Source organism: Nestor notabilis, unplaced genomic scaffold (assembly GCF_000696875.1).
Source record: "Nestor notabilis isolate BGI_N333 unplaced genomic scaffold, ASM69687v1 scaffold12950, whole genome shotgun sequence".
Classification (NCBI taxonomy): domain Eukaryota; kingdom Metazoa; phylum Chordata; class Aves; order Psittaciformes; family Psittacidae; genus Nestor; species Nestor notabilis.
In genome coordinates, this window is record NW_009911721.1 from 32199 (window position 1) to 58232 (window position 26034).

General features: G+C 41.8%; 1 protein-coding gene across 1 annotated transcript in view; it reads right to left on the reverse strand.

Annotated features, from left to right (window-relative positions):
- The window catches only part of OXSR1 (oxidative stress responsive 1), a gene marked incomplete at its 5' end in the record, with an annotated part of 70577 nt that overhangs the window by 25704 nt on the left and 18839 nt on the right, over positions 1–26034 (reverse strand). Inside the window, 2 exons of the mRNA XM_010016150.1 lie at positions 8113–8168; positions 22838–22979. Of these exons, the coding sequence (XP_010014452.1) occupies positions 8113–8168; positions 22838–22979 (198 nt within the window). The remainder of the gene's footprint in view (positions 1–8112; positions 8169–22837; positions 22980–26034) is intronic.

Sequence of the window (26034 nt, forward strand, 5' to 3'; positions counted from 1 at the left end):
CTGCTGACCTTGAAGTTTTAGCACATCTAAATGGATCACTATCCCACATCAGCACTCCAACTGTATTTTTGTGGAAACCCATGTTTTGCAACAGTGATTTTGCTTTCCAAGAGATCTTCCAAGTGCGTATCCCACCATCCTTGCTTTTCCCAGAAAACAGAATGAGCTTCCTAAAAAGTTCAGAATAAATTTACTTGAATTTTACCACTCATTAGGGGAAGTCTTACAAGATCTATTGTTCCAAACACAAGAGCAATTAGAAGTTCTTTTATGTAAGACATTACTAGTAGAAACTTGTCCAAATGCCATCAGCATATTATTCTGATGTGCTGTATTTGAACTTGTGCATATTATCTTACCTCAAGTTTCCATTTAGTCATTTTGAGGGTAAAGGAAATACTATTCAAAGCAAAAGCATTCCAGCAGTAAAAACACAAGTCCATTACACAGCACGCACATCATTCACCACATTTCACATCAAATGTGGGTTTATAATTCCAGTTGGAAATTGTGCTCTTAACATCTGCCATCTGAGGTCAGCAGAAAGCTTAAATGGAATTAAATTTTATTCTTTTACATGGTTGATTTATTCAATATTTTCCCAAACAATTTCCCTCCTTTCCAGTGGGCTAAAACAGGCACAACCAGCCAGCACTACTCTGCTGTAAGGAATGACTGAAACCATCTTCTCAAATGTCATCTTACTAACTTTATCCAAGTCCCAGCTATTAAGAAAAGAATGTGCCTGCTCTCAAGAAATATCTGTAAAGCAATAAAGTAAAATCCAAACCACAAGTTATGGTTCAATTGTTACTGCTGTGCAGTTTGTAAGATCTGCATCTCATTCTCTCTGCCACCGTTACCTACCATCAGAAAGGCTAGAACTAAGTTACTGCAAATGAATTGAACTCTAGAAAACGGAGAAGGTCATGAAATTCAAGAGGTAAGATAGCTCAGAAGTGTTTACATTTGTACTCTTCTTTGGCAGTTTGTACTTTATATCGGCTCACTACAGTGATAACGGGAAAGGCCTGTATCACCGGAAACTGGGAGGAATTGGAAATGTTTGGACTTGGCTTGCAATACCAGAAACCACCACTGCTGGGAATCCAACAACTGTCAGATACTCTTAATCTCAAAAATTACAGATCTCCAGCAGTCTGGTTGCAAATACTAGTCTCCAGGATGTCTGGATGAAAGGATCATTTCTTTTATCATTTTCTGAAGGAATGTAGAGAAGATTCACCCACTGGACTTGTTTCAGTGATACCTACCAGAGACTTCTTTAAATAAAAAATAAAAAAAAGTATCTATCTCTTTTCTTCAGACTCTTGTCTGGAGAGACGAGAGAACAACCCAGAATGGAAACGACAGTTCTGCTGATGCAGGCTCTGCAGAAAATACAGCCAATTTTCAGCAGAAACCTCATGTGCTGCAAAACACGTACCCTACCAAACGCTCTACAGAGGCAATGAAGTTGGAGGGTAGTGTCTGAAAAAGCATGGTATTAGGCAACAATTCTTGCTATTAAGGTTCCCAAGCTGTCAAACTTGGAAACTGTTCTGGCCACTCAGGAAGTGCAAAAGCTGAAAAGAAATTCTCCTCTTACTCTGCATTGCAGAAACAAAGAGCCAGCCTAAACTTGCCAACACAAGAATGCTGTGGCAGGACCACATTACTACAGGCACCATTGCTGCATTCCTCAGGAAGATATGTTTCTACGGTACCATATGCTAGATTGTTTTATCCAGATCTAAAACTCAGCCCTTAAAAACATATTCCTCCTTGGCTATCTCGTTACCTTAATCCTAAAAAGCCTAAGTACCTTTTACAAGGTAGGCACAAGGGAAAGAAGAATGTGCACTAACTAGAAGCCGGGACCAAAGCCTGTTGACATCAAAAAGGATGCTACAGAGTTTGGAGGGTTTGGATCAGACCCTAAAGCAGTTCACAACTTCAATGGAGGCAGAACAAAAGAATAAACCAGTCTTGACTTTGAACCACTTGGAGTTGATTCTGAACTTGGGAAGCCAAGATATTATCCCCCCTCAAGCAAAAATAAATTTATTTCAGAAGACAGCACTAAGTGTAATTTTCACTGGTCACCTTTATTCTTGCTCAGTTGTTCATCACCAGAAAATATCTCCAGTTGTATTTAGTGTTTTTCTGCAACCTTTACAGCTTTTGGAGCACTGAAGATGAATATACCCTGACAGGAAGAAGGCAGCAGCAGTGGTAAATTGCAATTTTGTGCTGAGAAGGCAGCAGGTGGTAAGACACCAGAGAAAAGGAAGATTAGTGAAGAACAAGTATCAGAAGTTTCCTTTGTTTTAAAGACTATATAGTGGTACTGGATCTATAAATACATACCTGTTCCCCTAAATTCTCATTTGGAAAGGTAGATCTCTACAGTCACATGTGTTTCTCACCAATTCTCATACAGAATGGCAGCTTTATTGCTACTTTAGCCTTTTTGCAAAAATGTCAAGGCACATAAAGAATGTAGGAAACCCCTTTGGTGAGTAAACACAACAATCACATCTGAAACTGAGCCCCAACAGCATGTTAATAAAGATACACTAACATGGCACAAAGTAACTTGAGGATGACAAAGCCCAGAGAAACCACCTTACTTGCGGAAGTTCACTAGTGATTTCAACAACCAAATAGTGCAACATCTCTTCAGAAAATGGAGATGTTACAAGTGGCACAAAGAAAAGGTTACTTCACATCATGTTGCTGCAGAGGAGACACCAAAACTTTCTATCAACAGCAGATGAAAAAGAGTTTTCCCCTTTTTCAAAAGAGAGAAGCAGCTCAGATGTGTCCATGACAATACTGACTGCTCAAGTCACCTCTTCAATCAGAACTCCCCTCCCTGAGCTACATTTGTGCCATGCCCCTCGTTAAAGCAATTTAATCTCTCAAAGTTAGTGTTTCCTAAGGGAAAGTGGGGGAATGACACTGCCTGCACCATAGCTCGATGTTTATGTGGCACGCTATTTTAGTACAATGAATTAAGAGCAGTCCGGAACACAGCGAACCAGTGACAAGCTGGCATGGATTTGTGGAAAGTTACACAAATTCAGTTACACAAGTTTTGCCTGGCCTTAACTATCCCCATTTTATAAATAGATAAAGTGAGACGGGTTAGGCAATTTGCCCAGGATCAATTAGCAAGTCCCGAGTGACTTTGTCACATCTCAATCTACTTCAACTGCTTGGCAGCGCAGCCTGCCCAGGGCACGGCAGGCACACTGAGCACCTCGGAGTACGCATTCATCACCCTGACCAGTTTTAAAACCTGAAGGCACCATGTTATTGTCCATACAACAGCAAAATCCCACACGTGGAGGGACATGCACCTTTCAGCCTTCAGAAGGTGCTTGTGCTTCATCATGTTCGATCATTGAGAGGTGGGTGACAGCATTAATCTCAGTAGATAGAAACAGAGGGTAAATAAACAAAACACATTTAGTCTGTTTCAGTAGGATGCCAATATTGGAGCATGGTTTGTATTCAAGCCATTCTTGTGCACCCTGATAGAGTTTCCCCTCAACCTCTCCAATCCCTTCCCAGTCTATCAAGACTCGCTTCATTTCACAATATTTTATAGGGCCAGCACAGTTAAATAACCCGAATATTAAGCCTTGCTTACTGTGAGATGTCTCCTAGTTTATGCAGCAATATTGCTGCTGTTGCAGTTTATGTTGATAAAGAAGGTTTTTACCTGTGCAGCTTTTAGACTCCAGAGAACCAATAAACGCCAGGGCAAAGAGGTTTCATGCTCTGATTTAAAAAAAATAAAATAATAAAACAACAATTGCCATGGAGAGGCTGGAACACAAAAGAACACAGCTATCTCAATTTACATTGCAACCACTGTTAGCAGACCCAGAACAATGGTATATGGGAAAGAGCCCTGCCCTCTTCAGAAGATAGATTAATTCAATGTGCAGGAAAAGACTTCAAACTGAGAAAGCAATACTTTCCAAGTTTTAACAGGCTCCCAAAACTTGGTGCCAAGCCACAGGCCCAATCCAGTGCCCATGGGGGTACAAATGTCAAGATAGAAGCAAACAGCCTGAGTTTAGGTCTCACTGGTCAGCTGGATCTGTTAAAAGCAATTTTATGCCTTGGTTCAGTGGATGCACATTTTGAAAGCAAAAGGAGCTACACAGTTAAAAATAGAGCCCTGAGTAAAAATACCACGTCCTAAGACCTGGGGAGGAGTTTAAAGCTGGGCTTTGTGCAGGCCATTAGAGGCATTTTTAGAATTCCTACTTCCAGCAAATGCCTCCAAGCTCACAGATTTCTCGTTCATTGCTTCACCTGCACCCACCTCAGCTCACAGGGCTCCCGCAGCAGCTTTTACATCCGACACACAGCAAGCAACTTGGAATTAACAAACACAACCTGAGAAGCATCAGACACACCATCAGGTTGCTTTTTCTGTTCAGCCTTAACTGAACTGCAGAGCCCAAATTAACAAAAGAGGCTTTAGTTTTCACAGGTTAGAACAGTGCAATCCTGCAGCAAAATTACTGCCATGAATTCGACACACTGAAAGTTTCCCAGGTACTTAAATCATTGACACATCATAGAATCCTAAAACAGTTTGGGTTGGAAAGGAGCTTCAAAGACCATCTGGTTCAACCCCCCTGCAATGAGCAGGGACATCTCCAACTAGATCAGGTTGCCCAGAGCCACATCCAGCCTGGCCTTGAATGTCTCCAGAAATGGGGCATCCGCCCCTTCTCTGGGCAACCTGTGCCAGTGTTTTACCACCCTCATTGTAAAGAATTTCTTCCTCACATCCAGCCTGAATCTCCCCTCTTTTAGCTTAAAACCATCACCCCTCATCCTGTCACAACAGGCCCTGATAAAAAGTCTCTCCCCATCCTTTTATAGGCCCTTTTTAAGAACTGAAAGGGTACTGTGGAGGTACAGGCACAGTCTGGCAGTGGTGTTTCCTCCAACCCAGGGTTGAGTACTTTTTTCTAAACCTTTAAAGAAGCTTTGAAGGTATTTTCCCCCCCTCAAAGGTTTTTCAGTTTGAGACTTAAATTCCTTACATTTACATGTAAGATTTACATTTCTTCTGAAACAAGAAACATTGTGCCCAGCAATGTTCCACACAGGAACACAAGGTTGCAAAGGCCAAACACTGGAATAAGATCTTCCTAACAGCTGTTCACAAGCAGTTTTTGATAGAGGGATGGCAAAAGGGAAAAGACTCATTATAAAAGCATTGAAGTCATTCTTTCCTGCTAGATAACCTGCATTTTTTAAGTACACCAAACTAGCTCCTTCAAAGCAGGTGGCCTCCTTCACTCTAACCCTCTGGCTTCATCACACAACTGGTCAATCTTTTTTTTCCTTGTGGTGCAACTTTCCAACTAAACTTACACACAATTGTTCCATGGGAATGCAGTGATGTCAACCAGCTGATAACTGAAGCACTCAACAATCAAAAGAATTATTCATAACACACATTAATATTATTGTCAAAGTCAAATGCTTTGATCTCACTGAAACAAAAAACTTGCTTTATTGAGACTGGTTTGCTTCCAGCATTCTTTCCTTCTCAAAAAATTCACGAGAAATTTTGCTATCCTGGGTCAGGAAAAAAGGAAGCTTAAGTGTCAGAAATTCCCACAGAAACAAAGTCTCATGTTATGACCAGGTCAGGTTCTTCTGTAGTATTCGGTCATCCATTTATTTTTGTTTCTTTCAAGTCATCAGCTGCCTTCACAGAAACCAAAGTGCTTCCTGCCACTGTGGTGAACGTGCTGACCTCGGTTGAGTTGAGCTGCTCTGCTGTGTCTCACGAACAGTTACAGCGTTAGGCCTTCTGCGTGTTCAAATGAAGTATTTGTACAGAAGAGGGAACTTTGCACATCTCAAGATGTTGCTTTCGCAGGATATACAGAGAGATTATTTCATCATTTAAACCTTGCACATATAAACCACTAGCAGACAGTTCAGTCCAGGGGAAAATGTACAAATCCCAGACAACATAAATCCTGTGAAATTTGTACAAGTTAAGACAAGTCAACCTTAAAACTACTTATCAACTAAGAATTATTCAGCAGAAATACATGAACAGGTACCTATTACTCATGAGCCTTAATAAAAAAATAGCAAAGCCCTGGCACCCTCATGGAACAGGAACACAAGCAGTTTTCTGCTAGGCTGGCAGAAACACTTGGAATAACAGTACATTGCTCTAATGCAACAGCTATTTGCAGCCTGTCCCACAACACCATCTAAAGTGTAGAATTACAAATCCAAAATGTAACAACTCAGCCCCAGTATGGAAAAAAAATGTAGGATTTCACTATATAAACTTCACTCCTTGGATCATTTTAGAAGCCACTCCCTACCTTCCGTCAGCTACAGAATGAATTACTTACACCTCATCAGAAATGTAACAGTAGGCATTAAGAGCACTGGGAGACTTCAAAGAGAAAACAAAGCAACTATGGATTTTAAACAGAAGTTTAAACAGAAATCCTGTATTTTAGGTGTTATGTCCTGTAAAAGGGCTTATTGCCTTCTGGGAAGGGAGAAGAGCTACCTATAAAAAACTGCCCTGCAATGTGCTCTGCCTCCTGGTAGAAAACCTACACCTTTGATTCCAAGATGCAAATCCAGGCATAGATACACTAAAGGAGCCTGTACCTTGCAGCACTACACAGTGCAACGTGTGCTTCTGCCAGACAGGACAGTCACTGCCACACACCTGCAAAGCCCAGCCCCCTGCCCTTCAGCACACCAGCTTCACCCACTGCTGTGCCTCCACTGGCAGGACAGGGCACTAAAAAGAGACCTTATCACAAAGAGATGAGTCTCTTTCCACTTAAATATGAGACTAAAAAAGTTAAACAAGCACAAGGATGTTTGCCAAGGTGGCAAGACCAGGTGTGAGCTCTGCTCTCCAACCAGAGGTGGCACAAGGACTGGAAAGGCACCACAAGGTTGATGGGACAAGCACAGTCCTGAGGCAAAGGACAGCTGGAGAGGAATGATGCTCAGGGTATGAAAACAGCATACTGGAAAGAAGAGGAAAACCAAGTCTCACGGGTTCTAAATGTACTGTCCAAAAAACTTGTCTTTCTATTAAGAAAGCCAACCATAATAATACTACTAATAATAATTCATGATTTTTGTGAACAAGAGTGAAGTCTGTAGGAACATGTACGAAATAAAAGACCAGAGGAGTAGTACTGGGAAAAAACAAACAAAACAAAACAAAAAAACCCAAACAAACAAACAAAAAAAAACAACAACCCCAACAAACCCAAAACCAACACAACACCCTTGCCACAGCATATAAGCCACCCACACCAAGGACTGTTTCCAACATACCTGTGTTGACACAGCTCGTGACCACAGTGACTTACAACAGACATCTCCAGGCACATCTGTATCAGCTAAAGCAACCGCCTTTTAACGGTCTTCTCTACCCTGGCTCTCAGTTTGCTCAACTGCTTCCCAGACCTTCAGTTCATCCCAGTCTAGGCTGGGTTAGTGCAAGTAATACACACTCTGACACTTGTTTCAACTGAAGCAGACCAGGGAGTATCCACATGAGCAGTTTGACCAGCAGATCTTTCATTAAGGCAAAGCTGCAAGTGACTTTTACCACCAGACATACCAATTTCCTTCTGATTAATCTATTCACTGTTCAGCCCACTCCTTTGAAAACAGTGTTAGACATGAATGATAAATCAGTCCGATCCCTGCAGTCCACTTCCAAGCCTATGAACTTGCCATTTTAAAAGCCTGACTAGCTTATGCCAAGAATTTTATCTAATCTATTGATTCTGAGAACTTAACAGTCAAAGGAGTTATTCATGCTGATTATCATTATTCCAAAGAATGGTGTCTTAAGATAAGAAAATGTAATAAACTCCGGGTTGTTTTTTGCTTGGTTGCTTTGTGGTTTATTGTTGGGGTTTTTTGGTGTTGTCAGTTTTCTTTTGTGTTTAAGAGCCATGGGGCTTCCCGAAGCTAACATTTTTATATAGGTTTCTTCTTGATCATTAAACCATCTTTTTGGACACACATTTATGTCTAAAATTTATTGAAAGCTACCAGAGGAATTACCTGCAATTTGCACTGAGCCATCTTCTCCAAGAAGAATATTTCCTGCTTTCACATCCCTGCAGAAAGATAAAGCAACAGTAAGTGGAAGTCATTAGATCTTTCCTTCAACAAACAAAATTATATTATAAGGTTATTATTGCTTAAATTTTGTTTCTTGCAGTAGCACCTCCTGCTTCCAAGCATGCTGAAACATGGGACTTAACACCAGAGTAACTTCAGTAGACACCAAGTGACATTTGAATGATTTATAGCTAGTGATGTTTTAAGTACTATGCACAGGGAAAAAAAAAAGAATTGAAAATTTATGAGAACGTACAAAAAACCCAAGGAAAGTGTTTTGACCCTGGTTCTTAACTTAGCTAAAAATATGAAAACAGAACCTAACACTGGTCTGATACACATGATTCTACCCTTTTAGAGGGGGAGATTTCAAGAGACAGTGAGTTGATCTTATCTCGCCACCTCTGAACACATCCTATACTTCCCTGAGTTTTGCTGCTCTCCGGCTTTAGAGTTCACACACTCCCTCAAGAAATCAGTTTAGCTCAATACACTAGTGAAAATCCAGACATTAGAAAAAACACTGGTTGTCCGTGGCTTAATAAACTGAACTAAGGGTCAGGCAAGCAGAGCTGGTACAACAGAGATGAGAATGGGGAAAGTGGGGCCACACAACTGTCCTGTGAAGCCTCAACTATAGTGAAAGTCTCCTTTATTTTTTTATTTTGACTAAAGACACACACAAACATGCAGCAGTTGCTATGAAAGTTACTGTATTATCCCCTTTCTACCCCCCAAGAAACATCTGCTTTGTTCAGTTAACAGCAGCACTTCTCCATCCTTGAGGGGAACATTACTGTCACTCCAAACACACTTTGAAGTTTTCCAGCTTATTTTCACAGGCTGCTTCCCCATGCAAAGCCAAGAGAAACACCTTTCTAGCTGACACCCACATTCATCAACATGGCTGCTAAGACTGCACTGGCCAGGAACCCATGCAGGGCCACAGCAGTTGCAGGAGGCATCTCGAGAAAGGCTGCAGGCAAAGCAGCTGCCCAGGGAACAGACACCAGTGCAGAGACAGTAATTGACAGCATGCCTCACCTTAATGGCAACCACCTCCATGGAAGGGGGGGGGGGGGGGCCAGAAAGGGGAGGATGAAAACATCCAAACAAGCAGATTCTCCCTCCACTGCCTTCAGCAAATATTCCAAATCCTTTCACACAAAGTAAAAAGTCAAAAAAGCTGTTTTTCTCTTCTCCCTTGTGCATCATGAGAATAGAACTGGCGCAATGGCCTGGCCAAAGAGCCCTGGTCAGGCCCTGGAAATCTTCTTCCTGGCTTTGCTCTTCTGAAGAAGAGACTGGGCCACTGCCAGTTCCAGGACAGGATAATTTTAAACACATCCTCTCCAGCATCAGCATTTGTTAGATTCTTCCCAACACCGAGTGTAGGACATGGGCATGGCAAGACCTTCTCCAGTATACAACAAAACAAAAAGTGAACAAAGACTGTCTGTATTACAGTCCCACTAAAGATCATTTTAACAGCAAACTACAGTTCACAGCAGCTCAGAGACTCCAAACAAGTGGCCATCTTGGAGCCTAATCCCTGTTTGAAGCACAATTGTAAGAGTATAGGAAAATACTAACTTGCTTTAATGATCAAGAACACTTAGATCCATATAGAAACAATGAAGCATAAAGATTCTATATGGAAACATATGATAGCCTTGAGAAGCTGACTGAATAGCAGAATGGGATTCAAAGCAGTAACCAAGACACTCTGACAGTGGTGCTGCAATAAGACAAACTTTAAACAAGTGCTGCCAGTCTTTTCCAGTCCTGCTCATTTTACATTAGCCACATACATTAAAGTGTGTTTAGGAGTGAGTGAGCTTTCCCTCTGAGAATCATTATTTTGTTTTCTTCCTGCAATTAACAACTGCAGCCCTTGAACAAGAAAGCATCAGCACTGCAGCGGATGGAGACTCTTATGTAAACGGAGGGACCTGAAGGGATTAAATACAGCATTAAGCATGTAGGTACACTACTCCTTCCATTAGCATCCATTGGCCAAATCCAATACAACTGAAGCTGTGGAGAGTTAAACACCATTAGAAATACAAACATGACTAACTCCTGCACTCCCACAAAGCATTCAAGGTCCCTAACAGGGAGGAAATGGAAAAGCTTCCTATCAGTATTTTTAGGCAGAAGATGCCTCTGGGATTCAGCCTCATGGGCAGTGTTCTCAGGGCTTCATGTGCTTAAGTCTGCTGCTGCTTAGGTAAGGAGCTGGCTCACATGGTGTGAAATGTGCTTGGCACAGACACAGCCACCTCCAGGAATCCCCCCTTGTACCAGTACTACTTCAGAGGGAACAGAGGGTGTTCAGGAAACTTTCCAATCCTTCTGGAAATGTTTATCCAGACAATCAGTTCTCCTGCGACAGCCAGGACACACAAGGCCCTTTCAAAGATGCCTGCCAGTTGCAGGTTACAGGAAAGGAATAGCATGCACCAAGGTTATTGTTCCTCTTACTGAAGACGGACGCAAGTAGCAGTAATTTCCTCTTCCATCTGTACTCCAAGGCAGCCCAGGATGCTGGAGTGATTCCCCATTAAGCTGGGCCATGCAGTATCATACACAGCCTTTCCAAGCTTCCTCTGCCAGCACGACAGTGTGTGTAGCTCAGCAAAACCCCCCAAAGCAGACCACACTCAGCAATGAAGGAAGTGCCAATGAGGTTTTTAAGCAGAACCAAGGATGAAGACTCAACCATTATGTGCTTCAGAGCCCACAAGAACTCAGGCAGGTTTCACTGATGTAGCAAGAACAGCCAGAAAGCAGCACATGTTCAGTACCACCAGACCATACTACCACAACAGACCAAGCTGTGACAGCTTGGAGTGCAAGCAGTAGTGAAACAAGCACTCAGATTGAATCCCATAGGGAAAAAGAGCCAAAGGACTCCAGTCCCTTAACTCTCTCCAAAACAGAATCTTGTTTTCTTTTTAACTTCAGCTTGGATTAATTAAAATTTACATATTTTCACACTGGAAACAAAAGTCAGTAAATATGGTGCTTCAGGCTGGTTCAAGAAATTAAACCAAGTTGTTGCTACAATAAGAAATTCAGGAGGCCAACACCACCCACTGCCAAATATCCAATTCAAGCTACAGAATTAAATCAACAGCTGATGTGGCATTTCCTCCTGGTGACCAACCCTCTGTAAAGGCCATTACTCACCCCAGAATGGTATACTCCACCCCAGAGCAGCAAAACAGATAGGCAGCAAACTGCTTGGGGACAACGACTCTGTTTTGGACTCACTGTACAATAGAGGCAACTTCCAGCTTTCCCATTCCTCATCCCAGTGTATTTGCATTGTGTCACCCACTGCAATAACACCAGGCAAATATCAAGCAGCAGTAACTCTGGGTGAATACAGATCATAGAATTGTAGGAAGGGTTGGAAAGGACCTTAAACCTCATCTAGTTCCAATCTGCCTGCAACAGGCAGGGACGCCTTCTACCAGATCAGGTTGCTCAAACCTGGCCTTGAACACAGATCCCTTCATTTAGCACATGCTGGTGTCACCAGCAGTATCTTCAAAGTAGGTCCTCCTTTAAAATCATCTTTCAGGTTAATTCACTGCATTTAAAGCAATGATTTGAGGGGAGCAAAGAATGGTGCTTTCCTGTTTATTCACAAGAGGTGATGCTTATAAACTCACAAGCTGAATGGCGAGAAATTTGTTACTCCAGGATACAGTTATTGCCAAGTATAACAATTCGAAGGTACTTCCTATTAATGTGGTAATGGCCATATCCTGAGCTGATACACTGAATAAACGGTGTGCCTCTGGCACAATTACTACACTGGAAACAGGAAGTAGCTTTAGGCTGTAGCATAAACAGTAATTATATCACATTTTAAATGAAGTTACAGAAGGCTGGAGTAAACCTTTTCTTGCCAGTAGCTTAACGAATGCTATCGTAGTTCCGGATATTCCTACTCCATAGCTGTCATCTTCCTCTCTTCTAAAGGCTCCAAGAGCCCTTCCGCAAAATAACGATTATGTTTTTATTTACCTTGTACTTCATAACCAGAGTGGTAGATTGGGGTTTGGACTCACTCCAGTGCAAAGCTAGATTCTCCACATCAGCCTTGACAGGTTTCATAGCAGGGCAGAAATCCCTCTTCATCTGCATTCCAAACTGGTTTAGCTTCCCAGTCGGATCAAATGCTAACCTACTAGTTATATCATGTTAATGCCTCCAGGTTAGGGCTGGGCCATAGGCATTAGATTATACATAACGAAAACTGGTCCCGGATCCAACAAATTGCAACCAAGCATCCAGCTACAGGAGACTCAGGAGCACAGGGAGTCAATGAGATGATGCTCCCCAGTTCTGATTGCAGCATTCCCACCCCCACCCCCCAATTAACTCTTCAGTAGAGTGGGAACTACAAGAACTGGATCCTAATGGCTTGTTCCCCCTATACAAAGCTTACACAAGTCCTTCAAATCCTGCTAAATGATCAGGTCTGCCCTCACCCGTAGCCCTCAATCCTTGGCACTGCCATACAGTGACTGTCATTGCACTACAGGAGAAAGCAAGACTTGCTAGTCCATAATGGAGAGCAATGTTATCAATAGCCAGCTACAATTCTGCAATCCTGGCATACACCATGAAGCTTATTACGGACTTAAAAGAACTGATGTTTGCAAGAAAAGCAATGAAGCATGTTAAGTTATTGCTTAAGTAAACCTCTTAATATTGTTTGGAAATCAAAAAGGATTCACTTTGCTTGCATTCAAAAGTCATTCGGAACAATAGCTAGGACAATTTAAGGCCACTATAACCACAATACAAGTGGCCTGAGCAAACAATGGCATCCCAAGACTTGTGTAACCTAGCACTGAGAAGAAAACTGTCACATGAAAGGGAAATTGGAGATAAGCCTTGTTTATTATGCTTTTGCTTCCAACCTGCTCTTATGTGCCTTTAGGATGTGATGCTGGCTGTCAGCACAGCCATGAGTCATCTGCCCATTAGATGCAATTTACATCAAGTGCAACAATAAATTTTCATGGACTGAACTCCATAGTGCATAGTTTGGCAGGAGGAAGGAGTAGTTGGTCCTTCCAAGTTTCATTTTAAAAAAGAGAAGGTGTAAGATACAAGAATTACTGTTTTCTGTTAGTGGTAATGAATAACTCACAATATTTATACTGAACGCAACCAATTACCAGAGTTGACATTGTTCTGACTAAATTGCAAGATACTTCCAGAACAATCTCTCTACATACAGTTAAATATGAAGTAATTTGTGACATTATACACCAAACGAGCACTATTCTCTCTCTACTACCAAACATTACTCTCCATTCAATGGCATGCTGTTACCTGTGTCACCTCTTCCCTCTCCCTTCTAACCCAAGTTATAAAAAAACTGACTATACCAAGAGCTTTACCATTTGAGACAGAGCTGCAAAACAGAAACAAGCAAGCAGAGTATTTTTATGCCCTCAAATTCAGCACACTCAGTACAACGTAAGAGAAGCCATTCAAGACAACTGTATTAGAAGTGCTGCATTATTATGCTCCCTGTTCCTACTCAGAAAAGCTGGTGTGTACCAATGTTTTTATGCCACAGGGTTGAGCCTTAAGTCCCAAATTCTTAGGTGAGATGCAATTGCTGTCTGTTACAGTGCTGTATTTAACTCCACAAAGCTGGAGCTGGGAACATCTCCCAAAGCTTGAAGGTCTTCCAACGACAGAGAGCTGGCAAAGCCACTTCCACACTCCTCTCTCCAGCCTCCCTGCTGAGGCAGGCATAAGCAGGTAAAGAGAGGGCCAAGTCCACAGCTTGCTTCATCCTTGCTCATCCACAGCCCTCTCAGCAAGCCCTTGCGGCCACTGGCAACCAGGACCAGCAGCAACAGCCAGGCTGCTATAAATTACAGCTGGGGACCAGCCCAGTGACATGCTTTATTGCTCAGGATCAGGGAAGCACAGCAACTGCTGCTACCCTCTTCTCTGAGCTGCTCTGCCAGCTGCTGGGCCATGGTGAAAGATCAGGACCTCAGTGCAGGAGCTAAACGCCAGCAGCACAAAGGCATCTCATGATTTACTCGAAGTCTCATAAACAGCAAAGGCATTTTTAAAGCCCCAGCTTCACAGGGGCTAGATAGGTGGGTAGCCGAGGGCTTTTTAACTGTCATTTTAATGCCTGGAGAAAGTTAAATGAGAAATCCAGTGTTATCAGGAATTTAAAAAAGTACCTTTTGGTTCTTTTAAGCAGCATAAAGCAGGGCTTTGAAAGGCAGAAGGACTGACAAGACTATGGCTTTGCAGAGGGGTATATAGACAAAGCCTACTGGAAATGATTATCAACTTCCAACAAGACAAGTTATACAAGTATATTGAGTATTTATTTTCCCCATGCCCTACCCTTAACATTCAGGCAGAGTACACTCAGCACAGTGAAGAGACCTCTTGGGACAGATAACCACATCCAGTCTCCTGGCATAAGCAAACAGAAACACCTGTAAGGGCTACATGAGAAATGAGTCTCCCATTGTACTTTATTTTACCTAAACATAAACCACCTTTAAGAGGACCCTCAATGCACTTACTAGGTACAGCTCCTCCTGGTTGAATGCTGTTTGTTTCTCCAATGCTGCACAAGTGGACTGCTGTTTTAAGCAGAGGGTTTGAGGTCCAGGAAACTATGACTCGAATTTGCTTCATTTTAGGTTAAATCACTCTGTCAGACAAGGGATGGCTCACCAAACCAAGCTGCAGAAGATACTCCTGAAATGCAGTCTGTCATCTTAGTTACCAGAGTAGTTCCAGAGGCTGGTTAGATGCTGAGGCAGTAAAAGAGACGCAGGCCTTGGACTAACACGGTGCGAGCCTCTGACATGAAGTAAGCCAGCAAGCACTGTGTCACATCACTTACTGCATTTCTGTCTGTCACACAGTCACTTATCGCTGCACCTGCAACTTGCCTTTATCTCAGCAAATTATGTCCAGCTTACGCTTTTTGTTCTTGTGCCAACTTTGTCTTCGATGGTTTTGCGCTCATTAATTCCTTCTCTTCCCACGTGTTTACAAGCCTAACGATGGTTAAAAGGAGGTGTGGTTCAATGACAGATCCTGTCTGCTGTGGACTTTACCTCCCATCTTACCACCACACCACCAGCCCAGCATGAGTGCTCGTCTAACCACAACTGCACATCAGCATGGAGAAAGTTGCTCCAGCTAAAAACAAACCCTAAAAAACTGGTTTCAGACAGATAATAAAATGATACAAACACTAGCCCTAGCCCTGTCTCCCAACATGAAGACAATCTAATCGTACCAATCCTCATACCCCTACTTCTTCCTTCTACAAAAGAGGCTGCTTCTTCACGTATTCACTCCAATGCACATCACCGCTATAATACCAGGTTACAGCAAGGAGGGTTTGCCAAGCAGCTCGGGCATCTCACAAGCTTCAGCCCTTCAGCACTCAATGTGAGAGAATCCACATCTCTAACCTCATACACCACTTTTCTTTTAAAAGTTGCCCCTGTTCAGTCAGAACTTCTTTTTTTGTCTTGCATCCTCCATAAGGAAAGGACCCTGCCCAGCAGGCTTTAAAATCAAGCTTTTGCACCATTGAACAGCAGCTAAAAATGTACCATGATTTCTTCCACAAATTCATCTATCTGGCCCTTCCATTTCCTGATCCTACTTCCTAAGAACTGCAGTGAGGACAAGGCACAAAGCTCCTTTAACAGCTGCTGCATAAAAAGCAACATGTACAGCAAACTGTGGAGTCAAAAGGTCTGTGTCCTACCCCCTGAGGCCCAGATATTTTTGGGAGGCCCTGCCTTAGTCATTGGCAGCAGAGGAAAATAGTCAAGTTATAGTGTGACCTTATTTTAATGTTTCATGTCAAGTTATTTAATGTCCAAGGAGGTGGTAATGCTTCATGTGGCAATACTAGTGATGCACGCCACCATACTGTGGTATCTCCTGCATGCTAAAACACATTCCCAATGTGCTCAGAAATAGGAATTTTCCCAAAACTACCAAATGCAGATTGGCCCAGTCCGAACACAAGATGGACCAGGCAGCAGAAGAAACAGGAAAGCCATTGATTCATGTACCTCCCTGCCTTGCCTATGTCATGATGGATAGATGAAAGTTCATTCCAGTTAACACACAATCAACTTGGATCAAACAAGGCCCAAAAATTTTGATATAGGGCAACTCGAAAGGTCTTAATTTCCAAAAGGGAATAAGCACCACTGTTCTGGAGAAGTGGTATGTGTATCTATACACATACAAGGTCCAAGGCATTGCCCTATGCAGCTAAAATCTGTCCCTATCTACAAAGCCACCCACAGCTCTTGCTCAGCAATGTTTGCAACATAACATAGGAGAAATTCAAGACAATCAGGGCTCAAGAGACTTCTCCAAAGCTCAGCTTCCTTCTCCAAAATCTAGAAAATGACAGTTCTAAGCATGACCAGCATGAGCAGAGAAAAGACCTTCTTATTTTGTCCAGCTATTCTTATAAAATGGAGAAAGTGGTTATAAAATCAGATATCTGTGCAATGGAAACAGTGCTCTTGGCTCTCCTACTCTAACTTGGTGGTGCTTTCCAGGCTGCCTTGAAATGATAGATTTCTCTGCGGCATTTCCCTATCTGTTGTCCTAAATGCATGTGGATTTTATCTCACTTTTGGTTTTGAAAGTATTAAGTTTTGCTTTTTAATGTTCAAATTCTATAAGAACTCCGCAAGACATAATATAATTTGATTTAGAAAACATGCAAAAAGTAAATTCCTGGTGCAGGCTTGCAACATTTGAAAGTGTGCTTAATTACGTTACCACGCAAATTTAGCAAGTGACCTTTCCTCATGCTTTAGGGTAAGACATTAATAAAAAGACTGCATTGGTCTGAATAAATGCTTAAGGCATCTCCACACAGGCAGCTTTCACGATCTATGAAGGCCAGAAAAATCTGCAACCGGGAACAATACTCAAAGCCATTTTTTTTTTTTAAGTTAATGATTCACTTGATGCATCACAGTAGAAAGGGTGAACACCAATGATTTAAACTACTCTAATGATGGAGAGATGCTACAAAGAGAAAAACCCAAAAACTCACCTCCCTTTTCATGCAGTACATAGCACTTGTACCAAACAGTTGGTTTTCCCTCTGACTGATTCGAAGTTACTTTGAGTAACTAATTCAAAGTTACTCCGAGTAACTGCAGACACCCAGTGACAAAGCTGAGGCAGCACCTGGATCTAAGCAGAATGACATGGGGACAGACACTGCCAGGGACCCAGCACGCCTGTGCTTTCTTCAGCAGTGATATTTACCATCAGTTCTAATTGCCAAGTTTTTGGGCTTAAGAGCAGAGACTGTCTTTATTCGCTTCAAGGAAAACGATCTCTACAGGAGCTATTGTTTCTGGCTGTCTGCAGATCTGGGATTTACATCTGGTTCATATTTTCTATCTGCAACCACAGGGAAACTTGGCTTTTTTTAAACAATGAATTTCTGGATGATGCAGTGGAAGAAGCAGCCACCAGCAGAACGTGCTGGTTCACCAAACCAGCACAATACATCCAGGTCTGACTGCTGTGGTTCTTGGGCCCTTGATACTGCACAGCAAGGTGCTTTTTGGGGGGAACAAATTGCCCAGTACAATCTAGAGCAGCATCTTTTCTTCCTTCCCACTGAGCCACCCAATAGTAACATTTCTATTGTTGTGGCTACTGAACTGTTTCCAAATTAAAGCTTTAAAATTTATATTAACAACTACTCAAAAGGTTGCTTCTGCACACCCTGTACTATAAGGGAGACCAAAGTATGCTTCTCTGAATATAAAATTCCACTTCCCATGGCTGAGCAATAGCTAGTTTTCAAATTACTGGTGTCTTTTACTGACTTAAAAATCAAACTGGCAATTAGAGGTGACAGGCTCCACGTCCCATTATCCATTCCTCAGTCCCCCTCTGCCAGACTTCAGTTCCAAAATGCACTACCCGAAACAAGATTATAGCACTGTGGAGAGGAGGGCTGTGAAGTTCTCCTACAGTATTGCTACAGAAACAAAAACCCACAGTATTTCAGTCATCAAAATGATCAGAGGCATACTGGAATCCAGTTTAGCCACAATACCTGCCAGCACAGCTATCAATGCATTAATCAGCTACATGAAAATTAAGCTTGAATCTTGTAGGACAGCCGAGTTCTGCCAAAACACATCCATCAGCCCCTTCATCTTAAATCTGAAACTTGCTACTGGAGGAGTGCTCCTGCAAAACCCCACAAGCAAGCCACGGTGATGTGGATGTGTTCACAGGCAGACAATGGGTTTTTTAGAAGTTATTTTCTCTTAATGTAGGTAGAAGATGCAGACAATTAAACTTTGATCTTATGTCAAAACCATCCTAAGATCCAAAAATATAGGCTAATATATTTGGCATATAACCACAGCAAGAATATTGTTTCCAAGGTCTCTTCAAAGCAACATTCAAACACCTGCCATGGCACCCTGCTGCCCCACACGCAGAAAACTGATTTTGAAAAGACACCAAAAAAACCCCAAAACACTCTGTATGGGGCACAAACTGATCTAACTCAGCATATCAAATGTGCTGTTGCATCTCTCACCCCCTTAGAAGTAGAGCAGCAAACAAATTAATAGCTGGATCACTGGCATGCTAATATTTCAAGCCATGCAACCCTAAACCACTTCCCAGAGCTTTTTTGTTTTTACAAAAAAGCATGCAAGTATCACATTTATTACAGTGCAACAGGAGAATCTGATTATATTTGAGCAGCGTATCATTCCACCTGGGCTAACTAAAATATTCAGTTACACAACAGCTAATCACAAACAGAAGATAAGCCTAGAGATAAAAATAGGGAGAAAGACAGAGAGACCTTGTAACAGTTAATCAGCATGATTCATTTGTCAGACTGCCATACGGAGCAGCACCTGAGAGCCTTGAACTTCCGTCCAACAAGTCTTTTTAAGCAATAAAACCTCTTGGGTTGGTTTAGCTTTAGTCTTATTTCCAAGTCATTTATCAAACTCCTGCTAATCCCCAAATACACAGAGGAATCAGAGTCTAAATGGGGAAAAGGTGCAACATACACCCTGTGTGTCACCCAGACAAGATTAGCCCAGGAGTGACCCCTCACACGTCAGTCTTGCTCGACTTCCATTTAAAAACGTGTCTGAGCAGATTCCTGCAGGACAGTTCATCCGAAGGTTCCTGAGCCTGGCCCTCCGTCCTCAGTACACTGGCTGGCACCCAGGTATTTAACTCACTTGCCATGAGCCGGATCACTGGGATTTCAAATTGTCACTGGGATCACTGTGTTACACAGAAACCCACAACAGGGACAGTGGCAGATGGCACAGGAGAGGTGGCCACGGACAGGCACGTGGCACTGAAGGCACAGAGCTGCCAACTCCGAGCTACGGGAGGCAGCAGTGATTTTGAAGGGAGATGGGGATCATTTGTAACTGTTACCTTGGTATAGAGTGTTTCACGAAAATAAATCTGATCCTGCCTTCTCCTTTGTCTTTTCTGTAAGGTCTCAGACACTGTTCCCAACAGCCTTTGCAAGATGAAAACAAAAAAATGGCACTTTGGACAATGCAGCAGACTCAACTATTCGTTGCTGAACAAGAGCACCTATTCAAGTCTCAGCCTCACTCTGGCTGTTAATTAGAAAGGAAATATATATAATTTAAGCCTTCACTAGATATTTGGCTTTCTAATCTGCTCTAGAGAATACTGTCAAACTACTATCCTGTCCAAAGTAGGGATTTACACTTCCATATGAAGCCAGCTCCCCAAATCTTAATTGGAAGTGGCATTAAGTTCAAGGGAGGCTTCTGCAGAGTTAGATCCAGCAGCAGCAGAATTTCATTAAGCCAGTTTTCTTCAAGTTAACTTAATTTACCTATTTAAATTATGCATAATTTAAAAGCATCGAGCAGCAACACCATCAGACACATGTTCTCTCATCTCACTGGTGATTTACAGCAGTTAGAAGCTGTTCCCACTTCAGGTTAACAGCAGCCACAAAGTTAAACTGGGGTCCAGATATTCATCTTTTGGGCTTTGCTACCAGCCTGCTTGTCCAAGTTCAGGTGTGCTAATTACACTCAGTCATCCATACTGTCTGTCTTACTCTATGAAGTCATTTTCTCCTAACTAATACAAACGGAGCTGGGATATTTAGTGTAAGCAGCTGAACAGTTTGCTCTGCTGGATGGCTGCTTGTTTTGGCTTGGCTGTTCCAGGTCTAACTGAAGCCCTTCAATTTTGACCCTTCGCAGCTGACCTTGCTCTGGCCTGAAGCTCACCCCAACCCCAGCTGCCCCACATAACAGACACTGTATTCAGCCTTTCAGCCATCACCTGATGTGATTTCCTTTTGAGCCAGATACTTTAAGCTGACCCAGAGGACCAAAGTTTAGTTATTTTAAACGCTTCCTCTCAGAGCATCTCTGGCACAACTGCAAGATTTCCACCTGCCTTTTCCATCAGGCATGAAGAATATTATGACCCCTAGCATTAAGCAAAATGGGAAAACCATACAGATCTTCCTATGTATGAGGAAAGGTCCCATCTGCACTTTAAAAACTTTTGTGTTTTTCTCAGCAGTGTACACACATCTGGATAAATGTAAGACTGCACTATTAACTCTATTAAGGAAACATGGTTCATCCCTCAAAGGCTTACATGTAGCCTGCTTTCCTCCTTTGCATTACAGGTAGGAAACTACACAACTTTCCTTCTGTATCATGACTATTACCACTTCTCCAGATTTCCCAGATCACTGTGCTTCAGCATGATGAGGAAATCCAAATGCTTTTTTTTTTTTTTTTGATAAAACTTTACACACTTGTCAGAGCACCCCAAAATACAAGGATGGAAGACATGCAAAAGAGCCAACACACAACTGCAACCGTAAGCTGCAGCAATGACACAGCTCTGATTTCTCCACTGAAGTTCCCTAAATATGGGCAAAATGCTTCAATGAGCAGGACAAGAATGGTCATGGCAGGTTTGGTTCAGCCTGCTTCTGACTGATTCAATATGAGTCACATTTTCTTCAACCAAGCAGTTTGAACTCGTGAACATCGGATTTTTGCTGAATGCCATGTAAAATCAAAAAATAAACTCACAAAAGCCCACACATGAATATCTCCTCTATAGTCTTTACCACAGTTACTAGCTTTGCTGTTTTCCTGCAGCAAGTCAATGGAAAACCATCTCTCAACAAAGAAATCATTATATAACATCTTCAGAAAAACTGAGATTTAATAGGTTACTGCTGCTTTAAAACACATATTTTGATTTCATTAGACCAGAAGATGATTTGCTTGGCTGATTCAGTTCAACTGCAAGTCACAGATGAACATGGTTTTATCAATTAGTTATGGCAAGGGTGAAAAATTACCATGCATTCAGCAAGTAAGTCGGTCTGCTACTTTACTCTAAATTCCTGGAGCTGCCTGAAGCCTTATCTCTAAAAAACAAAGTTAAGCAACCACCTGTGAAATCAAAACTGCTTTCAATGAAGACAACTGTTCTTGTTAAATGAGAATTTTAAAGGAGACTGGAAACTGAAATTTGAGATTTCTTTCAGGGGAAAAAAAAAATCCACTAGAATTGTTTCTAACCATTTCCTTCTTTTTAACCCAAAACAACCCACAAAAGCCAGTCAGTTTGACTAAAAATATGAAATGAATACTTATTGGATTTTCAAATTAAAATAACATTTTGGCAAGAAAAGTCACCTCTCCTAGTGCAGCTATCATAGGAGAACAGAAACATACTCCAACAGCAGCAATGCTTATAATGGCATTGTACCAGATGACAGCCAAGCTCACAAAATTCCCAAGAAAGAAGAGGCTGTTGTTCCCAACAGCAGGCTGTGGCTGGGATGATGTATATTACCCACAAGTGGTATATTCTATTTTCAGCACATATTTAGGATTGCAAGTCTCACTCTTTTTAACTGCAGAAAATACTGACTTAGTATCCTCTTTTCCTGAGCTACACCACACCTTGACAGCAGGGGAGAGGAAAATACCTCCCAAACAACACAGCAGCACAGAAATCCAAACATTTCAGTGATCCATCAAATCACAGGCTATTAGTTAACTGGGTTTTGCTTCCAGAAGAAAAGTTTTTTCACTAATTTTGTTTCCTTTTTTTAAAATGAAATTATCCAAACTTGAATTTCATGATGCTGACCTTGCAACTAGCCTTAAAATAAAGAAAATAAAGAACAGGGCTTGAACCACTCTATATTAAATTGCTCAACACTTCTTCTGCAGAGTTCTTGCTGATTTGCAGCTCTGCAAGAAACAAAACCAGTTGAAGTTATCCAGGTCCAACAACCACACTTTGCAGCTGGATGCTGACATTTGGAAAGAGATTCTCTAGATCAGAACTATCAATACTTGAAAGTTTACCCAAACTTGGCTTAATCATAGTATTTCCTAAAGCAGTAGCAACTATATAGACACATGAATTCTGAGTCTTGATTAAGCTCCCCACCTTCAGTTTCCTCATTCCATGTTCTCTCAGCTGGTTGTGGGATGAGACTGCATGTGCTCAACTACTAAGTGACACGCATTTCAGGACAAAGATGAGAAAAAATGAAAAATACCTGTGGATTTGTCCATTTTTATGCAGGTAGTCCAGCCCCTCCAGCACCTCCTTAAGGATTGTGGCTATACAGGGTTCATCCAGGACACCAGTCTTGTGTTCTCCTTTGGCCACAATGTGCTTTATAATATCCAAAACAGAGCCTAAAGGTATGGGGAAGGGGAAAAAAGTTAAAAACCTTAAATTAGAAGAACCGATTCACAGCTAACTGTACTTTATAATCACTTAATAGACAAGTCCAATGAATTCACTGGGAGGAGACACGATGATGATCAGGATTAGAACTGCAGCTGCAGGAAAGCAGAGGCAACAACACATGCCACAGATGAGCCATACGAGGGTGCAGATCCTCAATGTGGGCTGAAAAATCCCTGTGATAACAAGTAACTGAAGTTATTTGAACAAGCCAAAATGTAAAGTGTACACACAAAGGACTCTTGGAAGGTTTTTAAGTTGATACCAACACTACAGTTGTTTTAGTAGAGTACTGGAGAAGCAGGAGGGGAAAAATGGAAAAAGCAGGGGGCTGCCAGGACTCAAGCTGAAGGGAACAAGCTTGATAAATTAGACTTTTTCAGCTCTAGAACTATATGCAAAGAAATACCAGGAAAAATACATTTTGTTAAGGGATGACACCACCCTAAGAGAAAAAAAAAGTGGAAATAATTAAATAGAGAATAAATGAGGCTGAATTTTGACATTAAATCACTTCATCACTGTGTACAAAACTGGAATAGCTCAGACCCTTCCCTTGAAACATCATGCTTAGTCCTCTCCCAACCATGGTGTGAATTACATCATCTTGCATGACAAACCGTGCTCTATAGAACAAGCCACCTCTTTGAATTGCACCCAGGAATAAACGGAATCAATGACTAGTAACACGCCTCTTGTGCAAGGTCCTGTTTTCATGATATTTTGGGTACTGTATTTTTTGTATTTGTATCTGGGCTGAAGACAGCCTTCCCAGAACTATATTTTTTTTTGCTCCAGTACAGGATGCCTGTTTTCCAGGTCTATGCTATTTACCCCCTTCAAACATGGGTTTCTATGGTTTATGACAACTGGATAGTCAGCTAGTACGATTTTCACAGCTATGGGCACAAAGCAAGGTAAGTGGTACTGGGGTGGTCTTAAACAATGAGAAAACCAGGCACAAATTCCAGCTTTGTCTTTGAACAGCAAGCTTAGAGAGGAAGAACTGTACTGAGATCATACTAACTCAGCTAGTTCAGGAAAGCTGGGTTAAAAATTTTAGAAAGGTTTAGGAAAGTTCATTCTTCCTAAGGTTTTAATGTATCTGAAGACAGTAAAAGCCGAGAAACTTACTCCCATGAATTTGGTCAATGGGAAAATTACAAGTTCCACCTCAAAGTCTTGAAACAAGCAGAGAAAAGAAAAATTACAATGAAGGATTTTTGGGTTTGGGTGTTTTATTGGTTTTGGTTTGGGGTTTTTTTGCCCCTTTTCATCCATCAGGTTGAGGTACGCAAAAAATCCTTCCCCTTTATTAACTGTTATATTTTAATTTCTAGGCCAAAACAATAGTGCAGATAGGTTTTTCACTTCACAAAGTATTCTCCTTTTGAATTCTCACATGAAAGCAAAAAGGTGACAAAGGTTTGAATACAAACACCGTGTGGCAAGGCTTGTTTTGCACAATTCAAACCGCACAGGAAACAATTACATGGGTGCATAGTGTCCCTTAATTTGTGGGAAACTATGTGCTGAGTTCATCTAACAGCTTACTGCAGTCAGGAGAGCCACTATGCCCTGTTCTGCAGAGCCACACACTTTACAACTTCTCTGACCCACTGGAACCAGTCCTCATGCTGTACACCAAGCTATCCACTAAATCCACCAGAAAATAAACTGAGGGGAAAACAAGGGGAACATCAAGTGATGGTTGGTTGGTTGTGAGCGTAACCTGTGAACAGATGAGTTTCAGATCCAATGAAAAGGAAAAAGGAGGATAAGGAGGGAGAATACATTTGCGAATGAGGGAGGAAACCCCTTTTCTCAGCAGCAAGCAATCAGACCAGCTGCTCTGAATGGCACCTCCAGCTTCCTCTTCCCAAAAAGCCTTTGCTTGGTTCCAGGTATTTTCAGAAAACACAATCTTAACACAGCAGGCACTAACAAAATAGAAAAAAACCTACAGAAAATGAAAAAAAATATAGAAATTAAGTTGCCTAGCATCCCCTCAACATTTTATGCAAGAATACTTCACAACGCTCAGCCTTCTTTCACCCTGTCTGCACACAGAAACACTCATCTTCAGTGAGGTTTGATAAAGGTCTTCATTAATTCACCAAAGGTTTCACCTAACTGTAACTCAGATTGTTTTGACATACATTCGACATACTACATGGCAACAAGATTAGCTGTACCAAAGGAAATTGTAAAACCCCAGATGGCAGAGTATGCTCCCCTTCACTGAAATCTCACCTTCAGGTTCTGAGAAATGGATCCTCTGTCGTGTGTCATGAGGGCTCACCTGGGATTAAGCCTGTCACACATTCATATTTTAAAAGTACGTGCTTACAAGCCTCAATGCTTCTTACTTTGGACAAGAATTTTTGTGACACCTAAGAAAAAACCACCAAAAAACTCTCAACTTTGACTGTTCAGGTTTTTCCTCTCAAATGTGCCTTTATCTGGAGAACAAACTGTCACTTGTTTTATAAGTCCAGTGAAAATATGTGGTTCTTCACGTACTCTTTTTGTCCTCCTTCCACCCACAACTTTGTTAGCAGACTTTGTTCACAAACATTTCCCTTCTCCTGCAAATGGCTTAGGAAACATGAGGAGGCAGATCATATGGTGCTCAAATTCGGTCAAAAATCCTATATTTAGCTAAGTTTGAGGTTGTATTTAACCCAGAAAAGGGGGTGGGGGTTAGACAGACAAGAAGCCAGTGTTTGTTGTTAAAGGCCTGATCCACACCCATATTGTATCTGCTCCCAGTCCAGCCTGCCACTTCTTGAGCACACTTCTTTTAAAAGCCACTTTCACATTGAGATGTTCAAAGGGGAGGGATTTGCCAATCTTCTACAGGAAGGAGAACAGCAAAAAGCCTATCGGCAGAATGCTTAGTTCAGGAAACAGCAGAAGAACAACCTAAGAGCCACCTTCCTGTCAAAGAAAGCGCTATTTGGGTCATCCCCATCACCACTTTGTTAGCACAAGGCGGGGAAA